The 17,172-nt window shown below is 38.7% G+C and overlaps 1 protein-coding gene across 3 annotated transcripts in view; it reads right to left on the reverse strand.

Annotated features, from left to right (window-relative positions):
- The window catches only part of sema6bb (sema domain, transmembrane domain (TM), and cytoplasmic domain, (semaphorin) 6Bb), a 223,538-nt gene that overhangs the window by 41,649 nt on the left and 164,717 nt on the right, over positions 1-17,172 (reverse strand). For all 3 annotated transcript variants that reach the window (XM_047373731.1, XM_047373732.1, XM_047373733.1), the window contains exon 16: positions 10,094-10,152. In XM_047373731.1, coding sequence (XP_047229687.1) covers positions 10,094-10,152 — 59 coding nt within the window. The remainder of the gene's footprint in view (positions 1-10,093; positions 10,153-17,172) is intronic.

Raw genomic sequence — 17,172 nt, forward strand, 5'->3', positions numbered from 1 at the left:
ACTAATAATCAAAAATAAGGACCTGTGTTAGAGGGTAGATGGAGATCAAACCAGCAGTTTATGGACCAATTAGAATAACACAATAATTTGGATTAACTTGGAAAGATGGACAAAACCACTAAGCTGTGAAACCTTTCTCCGTGTGTGCGTCTCGACAGCAGCTATCAGCTGGTAGAACGGTGGGGCCACTAGCAGCTGATGGCCCCAAATCTTGAACAAAGGGTCATAAAACTCTAAGGCGGGAGCTTGGTGGAAAATCCCCAAGGGTAATAAAATGATGGATCTAACAATGGAGTGGCCAGGCCACGAGGTCCAGACTGCAGTCTGTTTCGAATGAAAAACTTCCAAAGTTCAGCTTTAACTCCTGGCTGATTGGCAATCAGCAGGACGAACGCACCCAAATGTGAGCGCAACCGCTTGTTGCGCTTCCACAGTATTCAAACAGTAAATAAAAACAGTTCAGCATAAAACACTTCAATCAGTATTGCATGCAACAAGTTAACACCTTGGATTAACTAGTGGTGATCGTAACTCACCTTAACTATGCCTCACGCTGCCCAGATCTCTAAATACACTTATCCAATTTAATATAAAAAGAACGAAATTACTTTCACTTCGATTTCTTCTCTTCACCGGCTTGAGGATGGGTCGTGGGTCTGAAGGAAAAAACAGGGGGGAACCAGAGTATCACACGTCCGTGATCAACTCAAAAACGGTAAACTTCTCATCCGTCTAAAATGGGGAAAATATAAGGAACACTTGCAGCCGACTGAAAAGAAAAGAGAAAACTCTTCTCCTTGGAACAAACCCTCTGTGGGTTTCACCTGCACGTGGGTGCGTCTAACGGTCTTTGATCAGAGAATATGACTCTTCTGATCTTGTACCAGACAGATTTCCAGCTTTCAAGTTCTTCCAGAAAGGCCAGTGTGGAAGAAAAGTGAACCCGCTCGCGAGCTTCTATTTCTCCAGAGATTGCCTCCTTACTGTAGACTCGTAAACTACGTCTGGAACTGGCGGCTAAAAGTTTGTTTCCTCAGCTGATGATGTCAGCTTCGACGCCCGTTGCTGCGCCGAATGCTGAGCTGCGCAGTAGAGTCATTTACCTGACCAAAATGGCGGGTGTGACCCCCAACAACACTTTGGCAGTCCATGTGTTTTTTACAACTGTAAGTATTTCCATGACATTTGTTGTAAGAGAAAGAAAATAACTTTTTACCATAGGAACAAGATGACAGAAACTTTCTTTGGTTTTACAACTAACTTTTTAAATCGTGGTGTAACTCGATACAGGTGGCATATGCTATTTTTATGTATTTTCCTCTAAAAAAAAACTTGTCTATTTTAACAGAAAAAAAAAGGTTTTCTTACTGTTTTTGAAATAAATAACTAAAAGGCGGTTTACTTACACACTTTATAGCAAATACAGGTGTTTCTGTTTATATTACCTCATTCATCACAGTGCCTACATGTTGGTTTGTACTATGAGAATCCCAGTCAAAAACAATCTGAGTGGCTTAAAGGAGATAAAACCCAGAGACTTTACAGTACATTATGGACAAACACATGCATAACTGAATCCAGATGTGTCACAGACTTCATCTCTTTTATCAGCAGTGTACCTCCGACAGCATTTCGTCTCAACTGGATTTTATGCTTCCAAAGTATGCTTTGATCAGATCCAGTTTAGAGGAAGGACATGTCTTTTCTACATCCTAATATCTGGGCTGTGGGTGGAAGCGGGGGTACGCTGAGTTGCTTTGCTGTCCAATAAATGCATTAGTGTCGCTTGTAACCACAAGTCAATACTCAACTCCCTCAGTTTCCCATTATGAAAGTGATCCTGCTCTGTGGTCTCCTGATGCAGCAGAAAGACATTCCCTCAGTGATGCAGTCATGGACATCATTCTCATTTTATTAATTCTTTTAAGACAGATATGAAACAAGTGAATGACGCAAACTTCACAAGTTTAGAGGAATAAAAAAGAGGTGCAGCAGAAGTGGGGTAATAAAAAGAAGAGATTAAGAGCAGATGAAGCAGGTGGCTTATATCGACTTGACAGTTACAGCCTGGCCGCAGGCCAGTGGCAGTGTTGTGACACAGGAGATCGCGGTGGCACTCGTAGCCCATTTGTCATTGTTGCCTGACTGAACAGTCTGAAAACAAATGCTGCTCTCGCCTCCCTGCAGCTTTCTTTGCTCTTAGAAGTCAGCAGGCAGGTTCCAAAAGCAAACAGCGAGCGTTTCTAAGCTGATCCAAAGGTACAAAAATCTATCTGGTCAGCAAAACAGACAGCATGTTAAGGAAGAGTGCTGCATGCAGCTCATTACACTGCAGTGAAAAAGTGTTCAGCCCTTACAGAATTTTTATTGTTTTGTTTTTTTGAATCACTCTTAAATGTTCAGACAATCTAACAGATTTTGATATCAAAGATAACCAGAGAGAAAAAAACATATTCAGTTCTTAAAATATGTTTTTAGTTATCAAGGTAGCTATCCAAACCAACCTTGCTATATGTAAAAAAATGAAATGCACAAACTTATTAACTGGTTGTTCACCATAGGTGGCAACAATTTACATCAGACATTTGCATCTGGCAAGATGTATATCACATCACTGTGGAGGACATCTGGTTAGCTGTTCGCTGTTTTAATTCTGACACATTGTAGGGTTTCCAAGTATGAATGACCTGTTTAAGGACATGCAACAGGATGTCGATTGAACTTTGATTAGGCCATTCCTACATTTTACTTTTTGTGAGAATCCTTCATTTGTCTAGAAGACAGTAAAATTCATGTTTCTAACAATTAAAAAAACAAGCAACCCAGGTCCTGAAGCAGCAAACCATTATACTACCACCACACCTGTAACAGGTTCTTTTTTGAAGTGCTGTTTTAGTATTACACCTTGTTCTTCTCTTTGGTCAGCAGTGTTCTTCATTTTGGAACTCTCTCATAGTATGGAGAGCCGTTTTATTTAAAATTAAATAAATAAATACTGCTATTGATGAATTATTAATAAATATTCCATGAAATAAATAAATATCCATATGAAATAAAACAAAATACTTATGTTAAAATAAATTTTCATCATATTTTATTTAATTCCTTTCAAGATTGAATTAGTTTACTTAAAGATGTATTTATTTATTTATTTCATAAGGCACTTTTATTTTGTGAAGCTACTTTACTCAATGACTTTTACTTTTTAACCCCGTTTTTCATTTTAAGCTCTTTTTACTTCATGTTCTTATATCCAAATGAGGGGGCGGAGTTTTACCTGCGGGGCGTCGCTGGGACAGCCGGGCCGAGCTGAGGACAGCAGGGCCGAGCTCAATTTGTGGCTGAGGCCGGCAGAAGCATGCCGCTGCCTGCTGGAAGACGGCATGCCGGAGGGAGCCAGGGGATTCTGGGAGGATGCCAGAAGGTGCCAGACCGGTCATAAAAGCCTGCCACTGCGGTTGCCGTTGTTTTTGTGGAAGCTGTTTGTGCAATAAGTCTTCGTAATCCTTTCAGCACGTCATACGCACACATAGTGCTATTTATTTCCCATCTTAAGTGAATACAGCCACCTTATGTTATGGGTCTAACGAGGTTTATTAAATAAAAACCGATAAAGACATCATCATTTAATAGTAACAGGCTATAACAATAATGACATCCCGTTTGCCGATTATCAGGATTGGTTTCCACAAAAACAGTTGCAACTACCGTGGCAGCATGTTAAAGGCTTTTACGGCTGGTCTGGCACCAGAATCCCCTGGCTCCCTCCGGCATGCTGTCTTCCGGCAGGCAGCGGCATGCTTCTGCCGGCCTCAGCCATGAATTGAGCTCGGCCCGGCTGTCCCAGCGCCACCCCACAGATAAAACTCCGTCCCCTCATTTGGATATAAGAAGAGCTTAAAATGAAAAACGGGGTTAAAAAGTAAAAGTAACTGAAATATGTAAAGTAGCTTTACAAAATAAAAGTGTCACAAAATAAAACTGCATCATGAAATAAATAACTAAATAAATACATCTTTAAGTAAATTAAATAAATCTTTAAGTAAATTAAATAAATCTCGAAATGAATTAGATAAAATTAGATGAAAATTTCTTTTAACATAATTGTTTTATTTCATGGGGATATTTATTTATTTCATGGAATATTTATTAATAATTTATCAATAGCAGTATTTATTTATTTATTTAATTTAGAATAAAACGGCTCTCCGTATCATAGATCCTATCTTTAACTCTTTATTATTGGTAAGTCATGAACTCTGAACATAAACTGAGGCAGGTTAGGCCTGCAGAGCTTTAGATGTCATTCTTGGTTCTTTTGTGAGCTCCTGGATGACTCATCATTATGGTCTTGGGGTAATTTTGGAGGGCCAGCCATTCTTGAGATGGTTCACACCTCTTCCATGTTTTCTCTGTTTGTTGTTAATTGTTCTCACTGTGGTGTGCTCCGGCCTTAAAGCCTTAGATACAGATCTATAACCCCTTTCAGATAAATGTCAATGACCTTTGCTTCTCATCTATTCCTGAACTTCTTTAGATCAGGGCTTGATGTGCTGCTTTATGATGTCCTACTTGAGGTTGTTTTGGATAGCTTATTTTAGCTTTAATGAAACCGCTTTTTGTATTTACTCTCTTTTTTTATTTTTGAACACACAAGGGTGAATTAAGAAATATTTAAGGAGGGAAATAATTTTTCACGGGACTGTAAATAAATTATGCATAAATAAGAAAAAGACAGACACATGACCATAAGCAATAAGTGAAAAGATTTCATCCACCCCTTCTGTTACTTCTATGTTTTTCCTCACACTCCCTGTCCTCTCACCGCTTATTTCCCATATTCATACTTCTTATCCCTTGAACCACTTCGCCCTTTCCAACCTCAAAGTTTTCCTTCGTCCTATGATCTCTCAATCTCTTCCTCATTCCTTTTTGCTCTGCCCTTTACTCCTCGATTTGATTTACCCATCCTCCTCTCTCCATTCTTGCTCCTCTCAGCCCCTTGCAGTGTCACCCTTGATATCTATTCGCCTGCCATCAGCCAGAAAGGAGATGAAAATCGATTCTCCTTCCAGCAGCTGCTTCTCCCTGGTTAAAGGGAGAAGGGTAGGCAGTTAGCTGGGCTCTAAGTAAGGCTGTCCATCCATCTCCCTTTATGGTCTTATGACAAGGCTGCTCTCAGATCAGTGCAGCCCTGACTGAGACAGCAGAGAACTGAAAAAGAGAAGCTTTTAGACTTGCAATCTTAAATCAAAAGTATGTTCCAAAACCTATAACCAGCCTAGCATCAAAGGCTTGATAAAGAAAAACAAAAACTTCTTGCTTAAAGAACCTCTCCATTGATGACCATTCAGGGGGTTTTGGTTTTATTTGAAAGTTTAGTTTGAAACCTTACAGAGATCCTCATTTTTTAAGTAAGAATAATATTCCTTCTGATTTGACTTGTTAACTGGTTTATAGACCATAATATATTTTGTTGATTTAATCTACGATGGGTTTAATACGTTTTCTATAATAATCTTAGATTTACATCCTTTACAAGGTAAGTGAAAGGGAGACTGTACTGACTGCTGCAATTACCAATCTGTGTGATGGGAAAAGGTACAGAGGAAACTCCAGCCATTACATTTTATGACATTCAAAGCAACTTTTCAGAAAGTGTTCGCCACACACTTTTATCTGGAACCACACTGAAATAAACGATAATGCCAGTTATCAACAAATCATTTTAAAATGGAGAATGAACAAGAGTTAGATTAGCATAAAAAACGTGGTCAGCAGGACGATGTGAGCTTATTGTGAACTGCAGCTGTATGTGTCAAGTGAAATTTATTTTTAGAAATAAATCAGAAAGCTGTGGACATTTTAGGTGATGTGTAGTCAGAACATTGATGTAGCTTTTTAACATAATTAGAGAAGCATGTTGAGGTAAACCTGTAGAAACCCTGACTGCAACCAAATATTTGACAGGAAAGACTGCAATGTCCAAAACCTCGCTGGTGATTGAGTTAAATGGGACACAATCACAATGCTAATGTACACCATGTAATACTGATGAAAGTTTTACTGCACTTACGGAGTTCTTAAGCAAAACAGGCCTGGGACTTTGTATCAAATGCTTAATCTTTAGGCTTTTATTGTAATCCGCTGCAGGTAGAGCTTTAAAGGTAGAGGATTGAACCAAATGCTACCATATTTATAAATGAAACATGACACCACATGAAATTTAAATCTGAAGAAAAAGGATGCATAGCTAAAACAAAAATATAACAAAAGTCAGATTCCACAATGGACTACCAACTTAGCCACCAAGTAAAAAGCTTTAAAAACAAATCTCTTCATGCCTGTGCTTTGCATGAATGTATCAAGAAGTTATATGTGCTAATTGATTTACTTAGGAGAATCATGCTTGTTTATAGCTCTGATTAGGAAGAACCTTGCTTTTTTTCGCATTACAGATAGTGAGATTTTGAACGGTGACTGGAAGCCAGGGAGGAAAAAAAAATGGAGCAAAGGCAGAGTGAAAATGAGTTTGCTGAAAATTTCCCAGAGAGAGATAAACCAGCCAGACCACATCTCTGCTTTCATCTGCTGGGTCAAGATACAGACAGGTAAAATGAGCCAAATACAGGAGACATGAAATATTCAGCAGGGAATATTTCAAAGAGTTCGTGTTAATGTGCAAAACTCCTGTGTGGATGTGTTTATAGGTATGTATGTGTGTCCTGAATACATGAAGAACCAGGCCCATAATAAAGCTAAGCTTGGGGACAGACCCACAGAGAATGAGCAGACAGTTTTTAAAGTCTTAGTGGTGTCAGTGACAGTTTGTCATAACAAGCTTCTTGAAGCCATGCCTCTCCATCTTCTTATGACTGAAGATTGTCTGAGCAGATGGCTATAATGATCTCACCCCAACAGAAAGTATTGACAAGGAGATCATGAGCATCAAAAACAAGGAAAGTGTCAAATGTAAAAAGATATTTGATGAAAATATGGGTCATAAACATGAGATTAGGTTTATTATAATATCTTATAACAGGTGAGCACACTGCTGTAAACAATGTTTAGCTTAGGCATATTCAACGGTTACAAAATGAGCCCAAATATTCTTCAAATCAGGTCCAGGGAGCAGAACATCTTTATGTGATATTGTTACAAGACCAGCAGAGAGCTGAGCTCTTCACATGCTCGTGGGCATCATAAAGAGTTTGTATGCTTAAAAGTGAAACTAAACAGAAATATATGAGTGCCAGTTCTTAGCAGCATGCCCACTTGCTCACTCGGAGTCAATGATCTGGAAAATTACATCATTTGCTCATTGTGTTACCTGTGCTTTCGCTGTAGACATTCTTCCCTGGGGACTATATTAAAATGTCTGGAAGAATGTCCTTTCAAGAGATTTTTTTTTTTAATTACGAGAATAAAGTCGTAACGTGACAAGAATCAAGTCCATTACTTTTGATAAATGGACAAAACATTTCACAACATATGTAAAATACAGCATGGTTGAGGAGGCAGTGACCTGTTTGTTGGTATCAGTTCACATTATTTTCTGAAATCATAGCTACATATTTTGCTGATGGTTGAAATGATGGTTGTCTCTACAGCTTTGCTTCATATTTAAATTTCCTCACTGTATTCACTATTTTTTATTTATGCGTGTTATTCTACAAACAAGATATTACTTTTAAGGCTGAACGATTGTTTAGGTAGGACTATTAAACATTTGCTTATATGGGAGCTAAAGAACACAACTTAAATTAGTCAGTCAGTCATTTTCTATACCGCTTCTTCCATAGTGGGTCGCAGGGGAGCTGGTGCCTATCTCCAGCAGTCTATGGGCGAGAGGTGGGGTACACCCTGGACAGGTCGCCAGTCTATCGCAGGGCAACACACAAACAACCATGCACACACTCATTCACACCTAAGGGCAATTTAGAGTTACCAATTAACCTAAGAGGCATGTCTTTGGACTGTGGGAGGAAGCCGGAGTACCCGGTGAGAACCCACGCATTCACAGGGAGAACATGCAAACTCCATGCAGAAAGACCCCAGGCTGGGAATCGAACCCAGGACCTTCTTGTTGCACGGCAACAGTGCTACCAACTGCAGCCCTGAAATTAATTCACAACTTAAATTAATTCAACTATTTTAACGTTCATGCCTTTATGCCTGTATTGTAGTAACACGAAACAAGCTAGAACTGTGGAAAATTACAGGAATCTCTTTAACTTCAATTGTTTGCTTTACATTAGGTTTTCATGAACAAATCAGACTACTTTGGCTATCATTAAATTAAATGTATTCCTGTGTTGGTGCATGGTTAAACATAACTCTGGACAATGCCATTTTATTTGCAACAACCATCCACAACATCCAGCCAAAAATTACTCGAAGTAACGTACTGGAGTAGCCCAACCAGAGTCCCAACTTGAATCAACACTTACATCTGCAAAGTTAACTTGACTTCCTGATACTTTGTGCTTCCTAAATAACAGTAGCAGAAATGTAGGTAAATGAGTGAATTTATTGAAAATAATAACATCTACCAACATTTAAAAGCTTTTTGTGTAAGTCTGCATCCCATAAAAAAACGATGAATGAACCTATACTGGTAAATTTAGCACAGTACAATATATGTTTGCAGTAGTGAACTGTAAACATACGGTACATTAATTCAGATTTAATCTGTGTGGGTTGAAAATAGAGCTAGTTGTTGTTAAGGGTGAAGTTGCATAACACTGTGCTACTGCTTAAACATGTTAAGTTGCAAATCAAGAATAGTGACTGATAAAACCCCTGATCCTAGGCTGCAAATTTACATCTAATAAACCTCACAAAAATCCACCTGTCTTTGACATTAAATAACATGTAGTGTTAAATAACATGTAGCGCCAATTCACAACATGTTGTGAATTAGCGCTATATAAATAAACTGAATTGAATATTATAAGCACAGAAAATGCCTTTCCAGTATAATGACTATATTTTGTCACATACGCAAACTTTGGATGATACTACAAAAAAAGAGGTGGTTCCAGTCTTAAGGATTACATATGTTAATGGATAATGAGTAAATACACTAATCGCTCAATTATGGCTGCAGTGGGAAAATTATCAGAAACATTAAGGGTTTAGTTACAATATTTATGTATATATTTGTTCAACTGAAAGTCGATGGGTGTAGAAATTAAGGAGTAAAATCGTTGTCACAATTGCAAGGATTTAATGTATTGTTAAAAAAAACAGGAACCTTTCATAAGATCTGTGCTAGATACAGGTTGAAAATCCTTTGACAGCTCTTTGAAAGTAGGGCCAACATTTTTATTAATGTCCCTCGCTTGTTCTGTAAAATAGACACATGGGCTTAGTGAAGATAAATAACCGGTCCAACGTCGCCAGATGCAGAGTGAGCGTCAGCCCTCGATTATAGGGTTCAGCTCCCCCTTTGGTTCATTGGTCAGCGGATCTGAAGTGAGAGCACAGCTTCAAACAGTACGCCCATCTAAAACAGGATTAGACTCGTACGTGAACTCCCTCTTTATAAAATTCATCTCACTTTTCTTTAGGAGCACAGCACATGGACTCAGGAAGCTTTCACAAGTGAAGGATAAATTTGCACGCTTTGGAATTAGCACTAAGATCAAAGTGAGAGGATGTCAGGGGAGTATCCTAAAATCCTCTGTGTATCTAGAGTGGAGATTATGCTTTGCTTTTAATCAGCTTCTATTTTCATAATGATACATAGAAATAGTTACTTGTAGATGAAGTAGAACCTAGCAGAAAAGCTGAAAGCTGAATAAAACAATAGTTTTGTTAAGCGAACATAGGACAAAGTAGGACCAGCGGGGTGTCATGTTAAATTTTGATGTGTACTCTGCAGAGAAATGAAAAACTACAGGGCCCTGAAGAGAACTAGAACTTGTCGTTGAGATTATTTGTGCATTTCCGTACAAAAGTAAACAACTGGGCTTATTTTCTCTTCTGCTGTCTTATTGTTTGCACTGAGAACAGAAAAATCATGACAAATACAAGAAATGCCATTTACTTTCACACATCTAGGTAAATGAGAATGAATCCGTTTTCTTACCGTCGCAGTCACCCAAGTGGCCCACGTTTCCGTGTTCAACATCTTGCTCAAATGGCAGTCTGTGGAGGATAAAAGGCACACTCATTAATCAGAGGGCACACTAGCACAGCAAGCCAGTCACTGAAACACAGCGCATATCCACTCTAATCGAGCTGAAATATCTCAGTGTTACAGGTAAGGACAGTGTGAATTTTTACAAGCTTCTTCCCTTGTCAAATTCAGGAAATTCTTGTTTTTATTTCCAGAAAGTGGATGCAATTCTGATTAAATCATAAAAATAACTAAACAGGCCCTTGAGCTACCTAATGTTCCACAATAATTACCATTCTAATTTAAAGATAACCATTCACGCCTGCAGCCTTGTCCATAATTAAGCTAATCCAAGCACTGGATGACAAATATTTCTAGGTTAGTATATGAGTCTACACGCCAAGTATCTTGGCTGTAAATATAAACTCCATCTTTGCAAGGATTAAGGGGTTTTTGTAGCTTTCAAAAATCAAATTACTCTAAATGCATATAGACTAACATACGTTTCACAAACATGAAATCCATGTTAGGCTATGCTCCTCGAAGAAAAATGTTTAGTGTTCAGCTGGCTGCCTAACACGTTAGTCTTCATGTAGGATGATAATGCTGCCTTTTTACTTCTTGTACATTCGTTCAGGTACACTCATTCACTGATCATATACAGTGGTGGGAAAAAGCATTTGAACAAAGCAAAATTAATAGTTTGTAATTTTTATGATCGTTTTATATTCAAGGAGAGACAGAACATCAACTAATGCTTAAAAGTAAAAAAATGGTCTGCATATCATTAAGTGAAATAGGTATTTGATACCCAGAAAAACATGACCTAATTCAAAGAAAAAAACGTTCTTGCCAAAGCAGCAGTGAGGTGTTTCTTTTAGTTGGCCATAAGGTTTGAATACATCTCAGGAGGGATCCTGGCGCACTCCTCTTTGCAGAGAGTCTCTAAATACTTCAGGGTTCTTGGCAACTTTATGTGATTCTTTTTAAGTCCGGTCTTTGTTGTCTTTTTTATATTTTTTGGGTCACTGTCATATTGTGGAAAAATCTAAAGCCAATCTTCAAGATTCTGGCTCAGTGAAGAAGGTCCTTGTCCAAGCCTTTACTGGACATGGCCCCTGAATGTGGTTGAATTTATTCTGTATCCTTAGCAGAAACTACTCCAAAGCGTGATGTTTCCAACTCCATGCCGACAGTGGGGAATACTACTGGATCATATTCAGCATTTCTTAATCTCCAAGTTTATCACGTTCTGGGTTTGGATCGGACCAAAGTGCAGATAAGAGCTTGGTAGCCGCATGATGAGAGGAATGCTTCTCTTTAATTAAAGGTCTCCAAAACGTAACATAATCACAGCATGTACAAATATGAGTCAAGCCAAAAACTTACATGTGTTCACAGTACTGTACCGTAGCAAAACTGAGCATAAACAAGGGTAGTGAACGAGGAATAGTGACGGAGGAACCAGCGGGGAGGAGAAAACAAAAGCAGGTAATCACAGTAACTAAGAACAGGTGTGGCAAGGAGACATGGAGGCATAAGGGACAGGTGGAACTAATTAACAATAAAGGAAACCATAGACCTAAGCACAGTTAACACAAAAACACAAACCAAGTCCAAGGATGTCATACCATGACAAAGTTCAAGAACTATGACAAAAAAAAAACATCTGCACACTGACAACAGGTGGCTATTGCTCAGTCACAACATGAATAAAAAATATCTTAAATGAACAAAACCCCTTGAACACATAAGGACTCTGTTACTTGCAACACTTTGCAGCCCCAAGCTGAAGGTTTGAGCATTTGGTCCTACCTAAAGTGTAACCTCCTCAGTTTTTGGACTGTGGGGACTGTGCTCTTCATGTCATACTCATCAATGGAGTGTTTGATTACGGAGAAAGAGTTTCATTTTGGTCAACTTCCCACAAGCTCGCTCTGAATAATTTTTGGCGAGAGTCAGATTTTAATCCATGCAACGTAATGCATCTCATAAGATTGATTGAACGAATCTGTGGGAGTCAGAATGTGGGCTGTGTTGTAGAGGATTTTTACTTCAATGACTTGCAAATCAAATTTAAACGCTTACATTGTGTTTTTCTTAGTACTTTTGGTGAATATTCTGTCTCCCAGCATTGAAACTAAGCTACCATAGCAATCACACATTGTTCATTTATATGCATCTGAGTTAACTTACAAAATAAGCACAAGATTAAAAACGAACCATCCTGGCTATATTTAGGATTATACGATATTGGTTTGATAAAACTCCAATAGAATATTGTCTAATTATTTAAATGTTAAACAAAAAGGAAATACACATTGAATTCAGAATTTCAACAATCCTAAAAAAACATATAACATATTGTTTTTCTGCAACTAATTTCCCATTTAAGAGGCAGGGGAGCACAGGGAAACATAGCAGAATATAAGCTGTGATGAAGTGAGGAAGTCCAGAGGAAATGAGAATAGCTCAGCACAGACCAGGTGCTTTCAAAGAAAAATACAACTGCTTTTGGTTATGGCTCGTGTCAGGGGAACAGCACCAGGCCGCAACAGCAACAGGCAGAAAAAGAGAGTGTGTAGTTTAGTCCGAGCACAACAATGTACTTGCTTGCAGGCGTCGTTCAGTACAGAGCTCCTTTAATGAAATTCATGTGAAATTCAATGATTTAAGGTAAACATATGTGAACGTTTTTTTTTTCAACAGCAAAATAAAACATACTGTCTCCTGAAATCTACAGAGGTTGGACAATGAAACTGAAACACCTGTCATTTTAGTGTGGGAGGTTTCATGGCTAAATTGGACCAGCCTGGTAGCCAGTCTTCATTGATTGCACATTGCACCAGTAATAGCAGAGTGTGAAGGTTCAATTAGCAGGGTAAGAGCACAGTTTTGCTCAAAATATTGAAATGCACACAACATTATGGGTGACATACCAGAGTTCAAAAGAGGACAAATTGTTGGTGCACGTCTTGCTGGCGCATCTGTGACCAAGACAGCAAGTCTTTGTGATTTATCAAGAGCCACGGTATCCAGGGTAATGTTAGCATACCACCAAGAAGGATGAACCACATCCAACAGGATTAACTGTGGACGCAAGAGGAAGCTGTCTGAAAGGGATGTTCGGGTGCTAACCCGGATTGTATCCAAAAAACATAAAACCACGGCTGCCCAAATTAAATGTGCACCTCAACTCTCCTGTTTCCACCAGAACTGTCCGTCGGGAGCTCCACAGGGTCAATATACACGGCCGGGCTGCTATAGCCAAACCTTTGGTCACTCATGCCAATGCCAAACGTCGGTTTCAATGGTGCAAGGAGCGCAAATCTTGGGCTGTGGACAATGTGAAACATGTATTGTTCTCTTATGAGTCCACCTTTACTGTTTTCCCCACATCCGGGAGAGTTACGGTGTGGAGAAGCCCCAAAGAAGCGTACCACCCAGACTGTTGCATGCCCAGAGTGAAGCATGGGGGTGGATCAGTGATGGTTTGGGCTGCCATATCATGGCATTCCCTTGGCCCAGTACTTGTGCTAGATGGGCGCGTCACTGCCAAGGACTACCGAGCCATTCTTGAGGACCATGTGCATCCAATGGTTCAAACATTGTATCCTGAAGGCGGTGCCGTGTATCAGGATGACAATGCACCAATACACACAGCAAGACTGGTGAAAGATTGGTTTGATGAACATGAAAGTGAAGTTGAACATCTCCCATGCCTGCACAGTCACCAGATCTAAATATTATTGAGCCACTTTGGGGTGTTTTGGAGGAGCGAGTCAGGAAACGTTATCCTCCACCAGTATCACGTAGTGACCTGGCCACTATCCTGCAAGAAGAATGGCTTAAAATCCCTCTGACCACTGTGCAGGACTTGTATATGTCATTCCCAAGACGAATTGACGCTGTATTGGCCGCAAAAAGAGGCCCTACACCATACTAATAAATTATTGTGGTCTAAAACCAGGTGTTTCAGTTTCATTGTCCAACCCCTGTATATACACTCAAACTTTTTCACGCTTTTTCAAGTGAGAGTCACAAACCACAAAGTGTATTTGAATGGGATTGTATGTTATAGCCAATACAGAGTAGTGAATAATTGAAAAGAAAATATGTGGTTTTCTAATCTTTTTACTGATCAAAATGTGAAAAGATTTGTATTAAGTCCCCCTGAGTCAATGCTCCGTCTTTCACTCCAATTTTGGTTGCAACTCTTTGGTTGAATGTCTCTACCCAAAAAAAACTAAAGCTCAGTTAAATCAGATGGACAGTATCTGTGAACATAAGTTTTCAAGGCATATCACATATTTAAAAGGCTATTCTACCTCAGGAACATGCTTTGATCTATACCATTCAAATGTTTCTCCGGTTGTATGTTTAGGGCTGTTGTCCTGCTGGAAGGTCTTTCGTTGCCATGGATTTTTCTCAAGGACTGCCCTGCTTTTATCTTAGTCTGTCTTCCAATCAGTCTATCTTCCCTGTTCTTGAAGAAAAGCACTCCCACAGCATGATGCTGCAACCACCATGTGTCACAGTGGGAATGTTGTGAAGTGTTAGCTTTCTGACATAAACCATTTCGCATATACACCAGAAAGTTGAATTTCTGTCTCATCTGACTGGAGCACCTTTTTCCATCTGTTTCCTGTGTCTCTTACAAGGCTCGTGGCAAATACTAAACGTATTCTCTCATACCTTTCAACCAACAATAGCTACTTTAACAACACTTCCGTAAAGGCCATATTTGCAGATTGATTTACCAACACTACTGTTGAAACAAAGTTCCGGCCTGTCAGTTCAGGTGAATTTTCATGTCTTGGTAGGTTTCAAAGCTTGTAATGTAATATTGTTTCATAACTTCCACCTGCTATAAGAATCTCTACAACCTTGTCTCTGGTTGAACTGGATTGTATTTAGGGTAATCAGATTGAAAGGGGCTGAATTATATGCATGTCACAACTATCAGATTTTATTTCTAAACAGTCTTTGTCCAATTCATAGTAATGAGATGCTTTCTGTTGGTCTAACACACACAACAAATTAAAATACATAGATTTTGATTCTGCAATATTACAAAATGTGAAAAATTTTCAACATGCATGATCACTTTTGCAAAGCATTTTATTAGAACTGTATAGTGATAGTTTTTAGTGAAATATACTTTATTATTTTTACTTAATGGACTGTAACATAAAAAGCACACATGCAGGGTTTTAATTCTGATCTCCGAGATGGTGTCCTATGTGAGAAACCATAGACATGTAGTATTATGACTATCACACACAAATACCACTGAAAAATACATTGCAAAGCAGTGTCTAAACAGATTTCACTTTAGATTTTAGTCTAGAAAAGAACCAGTTAGGTGAGTAGGATCAGAATAGCTTTTGAAGTTTGTTCAAAATGCCATTCCGATTAGTTTTCCACAGATAAATCTCGGTACCTGCGATTCGGTTACAAAAAAATGTGATGCACACGGCAACACACAGTGACATTTAGAAATTGAAAGTGACAGAAGTGCTCAGCAGAATTCAGGCTTGGGAAGACATGGAGAGGACATGGAGAAGAATGAGTGGAAAAATTGCTAAATTTGTCAGGTAAAGCTGAAAGGAACAAAATAATATGGTCACATGCAAATAACATTACATAAAGTCTGCTCTTAAGACCAACTCATAATCTGATTTGTCTGGAGTCTGAGTAATGATTACAGATTAAAGCATGATAGAAGGAAAGAGGGGGAGTTTTGAGATTCTTCCTTGGTGGCAGATGGAGGTAGTCGATAACATTCTGTGATTGCCTTAAATCAGAACCCTCAGGCAGCAGACCATCAAGTTAGCTTTACATAATAGACCAAAAACAGGAAGGAACAATGGACCTGACACTATCCAAAGCCTCCTCTGAGGATTACTGTGGAGTAATATCTTGGCACGAGTTAATAAAACTCACAGCAGGAGAAAAAGTAAACACATTCCCCCAAATCTTAAACATATGGCTTGATAATGCTGCCATATTTTAGAATTTCTTTTGACTTCAATACATAATTGGTGAAAATCCTTATGAGCACAGGGAGACACAAGACAAACTCATATTGAACTTTCTTATACAATGTTAAATATGACATACAATTTATTTAAATATGTCAGATTGTTGTTTTGTTTAGGGTTCCATGGAAAATAAATTTTTGGCCCTCATACAACATCTAAAGAACGAAAGCAGATGAGACTGCACAGGGATGCTAAACTGTCTTTGGAAGTTTGCTTTGTACAATTAGAAAACCTTGTTGCAGAGTAACCATTTGGCCTTTTAATGCCTGAAAACCCCTTTGATGAATGAGTTTAAATACGCGGTGAACACATGGCAGATGTCATCATAATAAAGAACAATGTCTTGTGTTCAGCTGGCTGCCTCACACACTTTGCTAGTCTACATGTAAACTGACAATGTTGCTTTCTTGCTTCATCTACATTCGTCCAGGTACACTGACTCATTATTCTAAGCCTTCAAAATAAGATATGATAAGAACCAGATGATGTCTGTGCTCCATGCTGCTGATAGTGTTGCAACTAAGGTGCTGATAACCTTTACTGCATTACTACAAAAGAAAAATTGCATATGACGTAATTACCATCATTGCCGGACAAAACATCTGTATACGTTTACTGGGGAACCAATTTTAAAAGTACAAATTGCTAGCAAGAGAACAAGGATGTTGAAACTTCAAGCTGAAATGGATCATGAAATTCATAAAAGGAACACCTTCTGTCACCAAAAGTGGCATAAATGCAAGCTTAAAAGAGCAAATAAGATGCAAATTACAGTTCCAGTCAGAATTATTCAGGCAGACATAATTATTTTTGGCTTTTCTTTTCTTTTTTTTTTAAGATTTTGTGGCATTAGTGGCCCTTAGTCTCAGCAATCAGGAAGAGATGGTTTTTTCAATGATTGCAGCCTCTGCATAGGTGGTCCACTTTCTACAGTTATGCATCGCACCACAACCTTTTTGGTCTGTAATTGATACATTTAAAAAGTGTATTTTCAGAGTACAACTT

The sequence above is a fragment of the Girardinichthys multiradiatus genome, chromosome 9 (genome assembly GCF_021462225.1).
Source record: "Girardinichthys multiradiatus isolate DD_20200921_A chromosome 9, DD_fGirMul_XY1, whole genome shotgun sequence".
Classification (NCBI taxonomy): Eukaryota; Metazoa; Chordata; class Actinopteri; order Cyprinodontiformes; family Goodeidae; genus Girardinichthys; species Girardinichthys multiradiatus.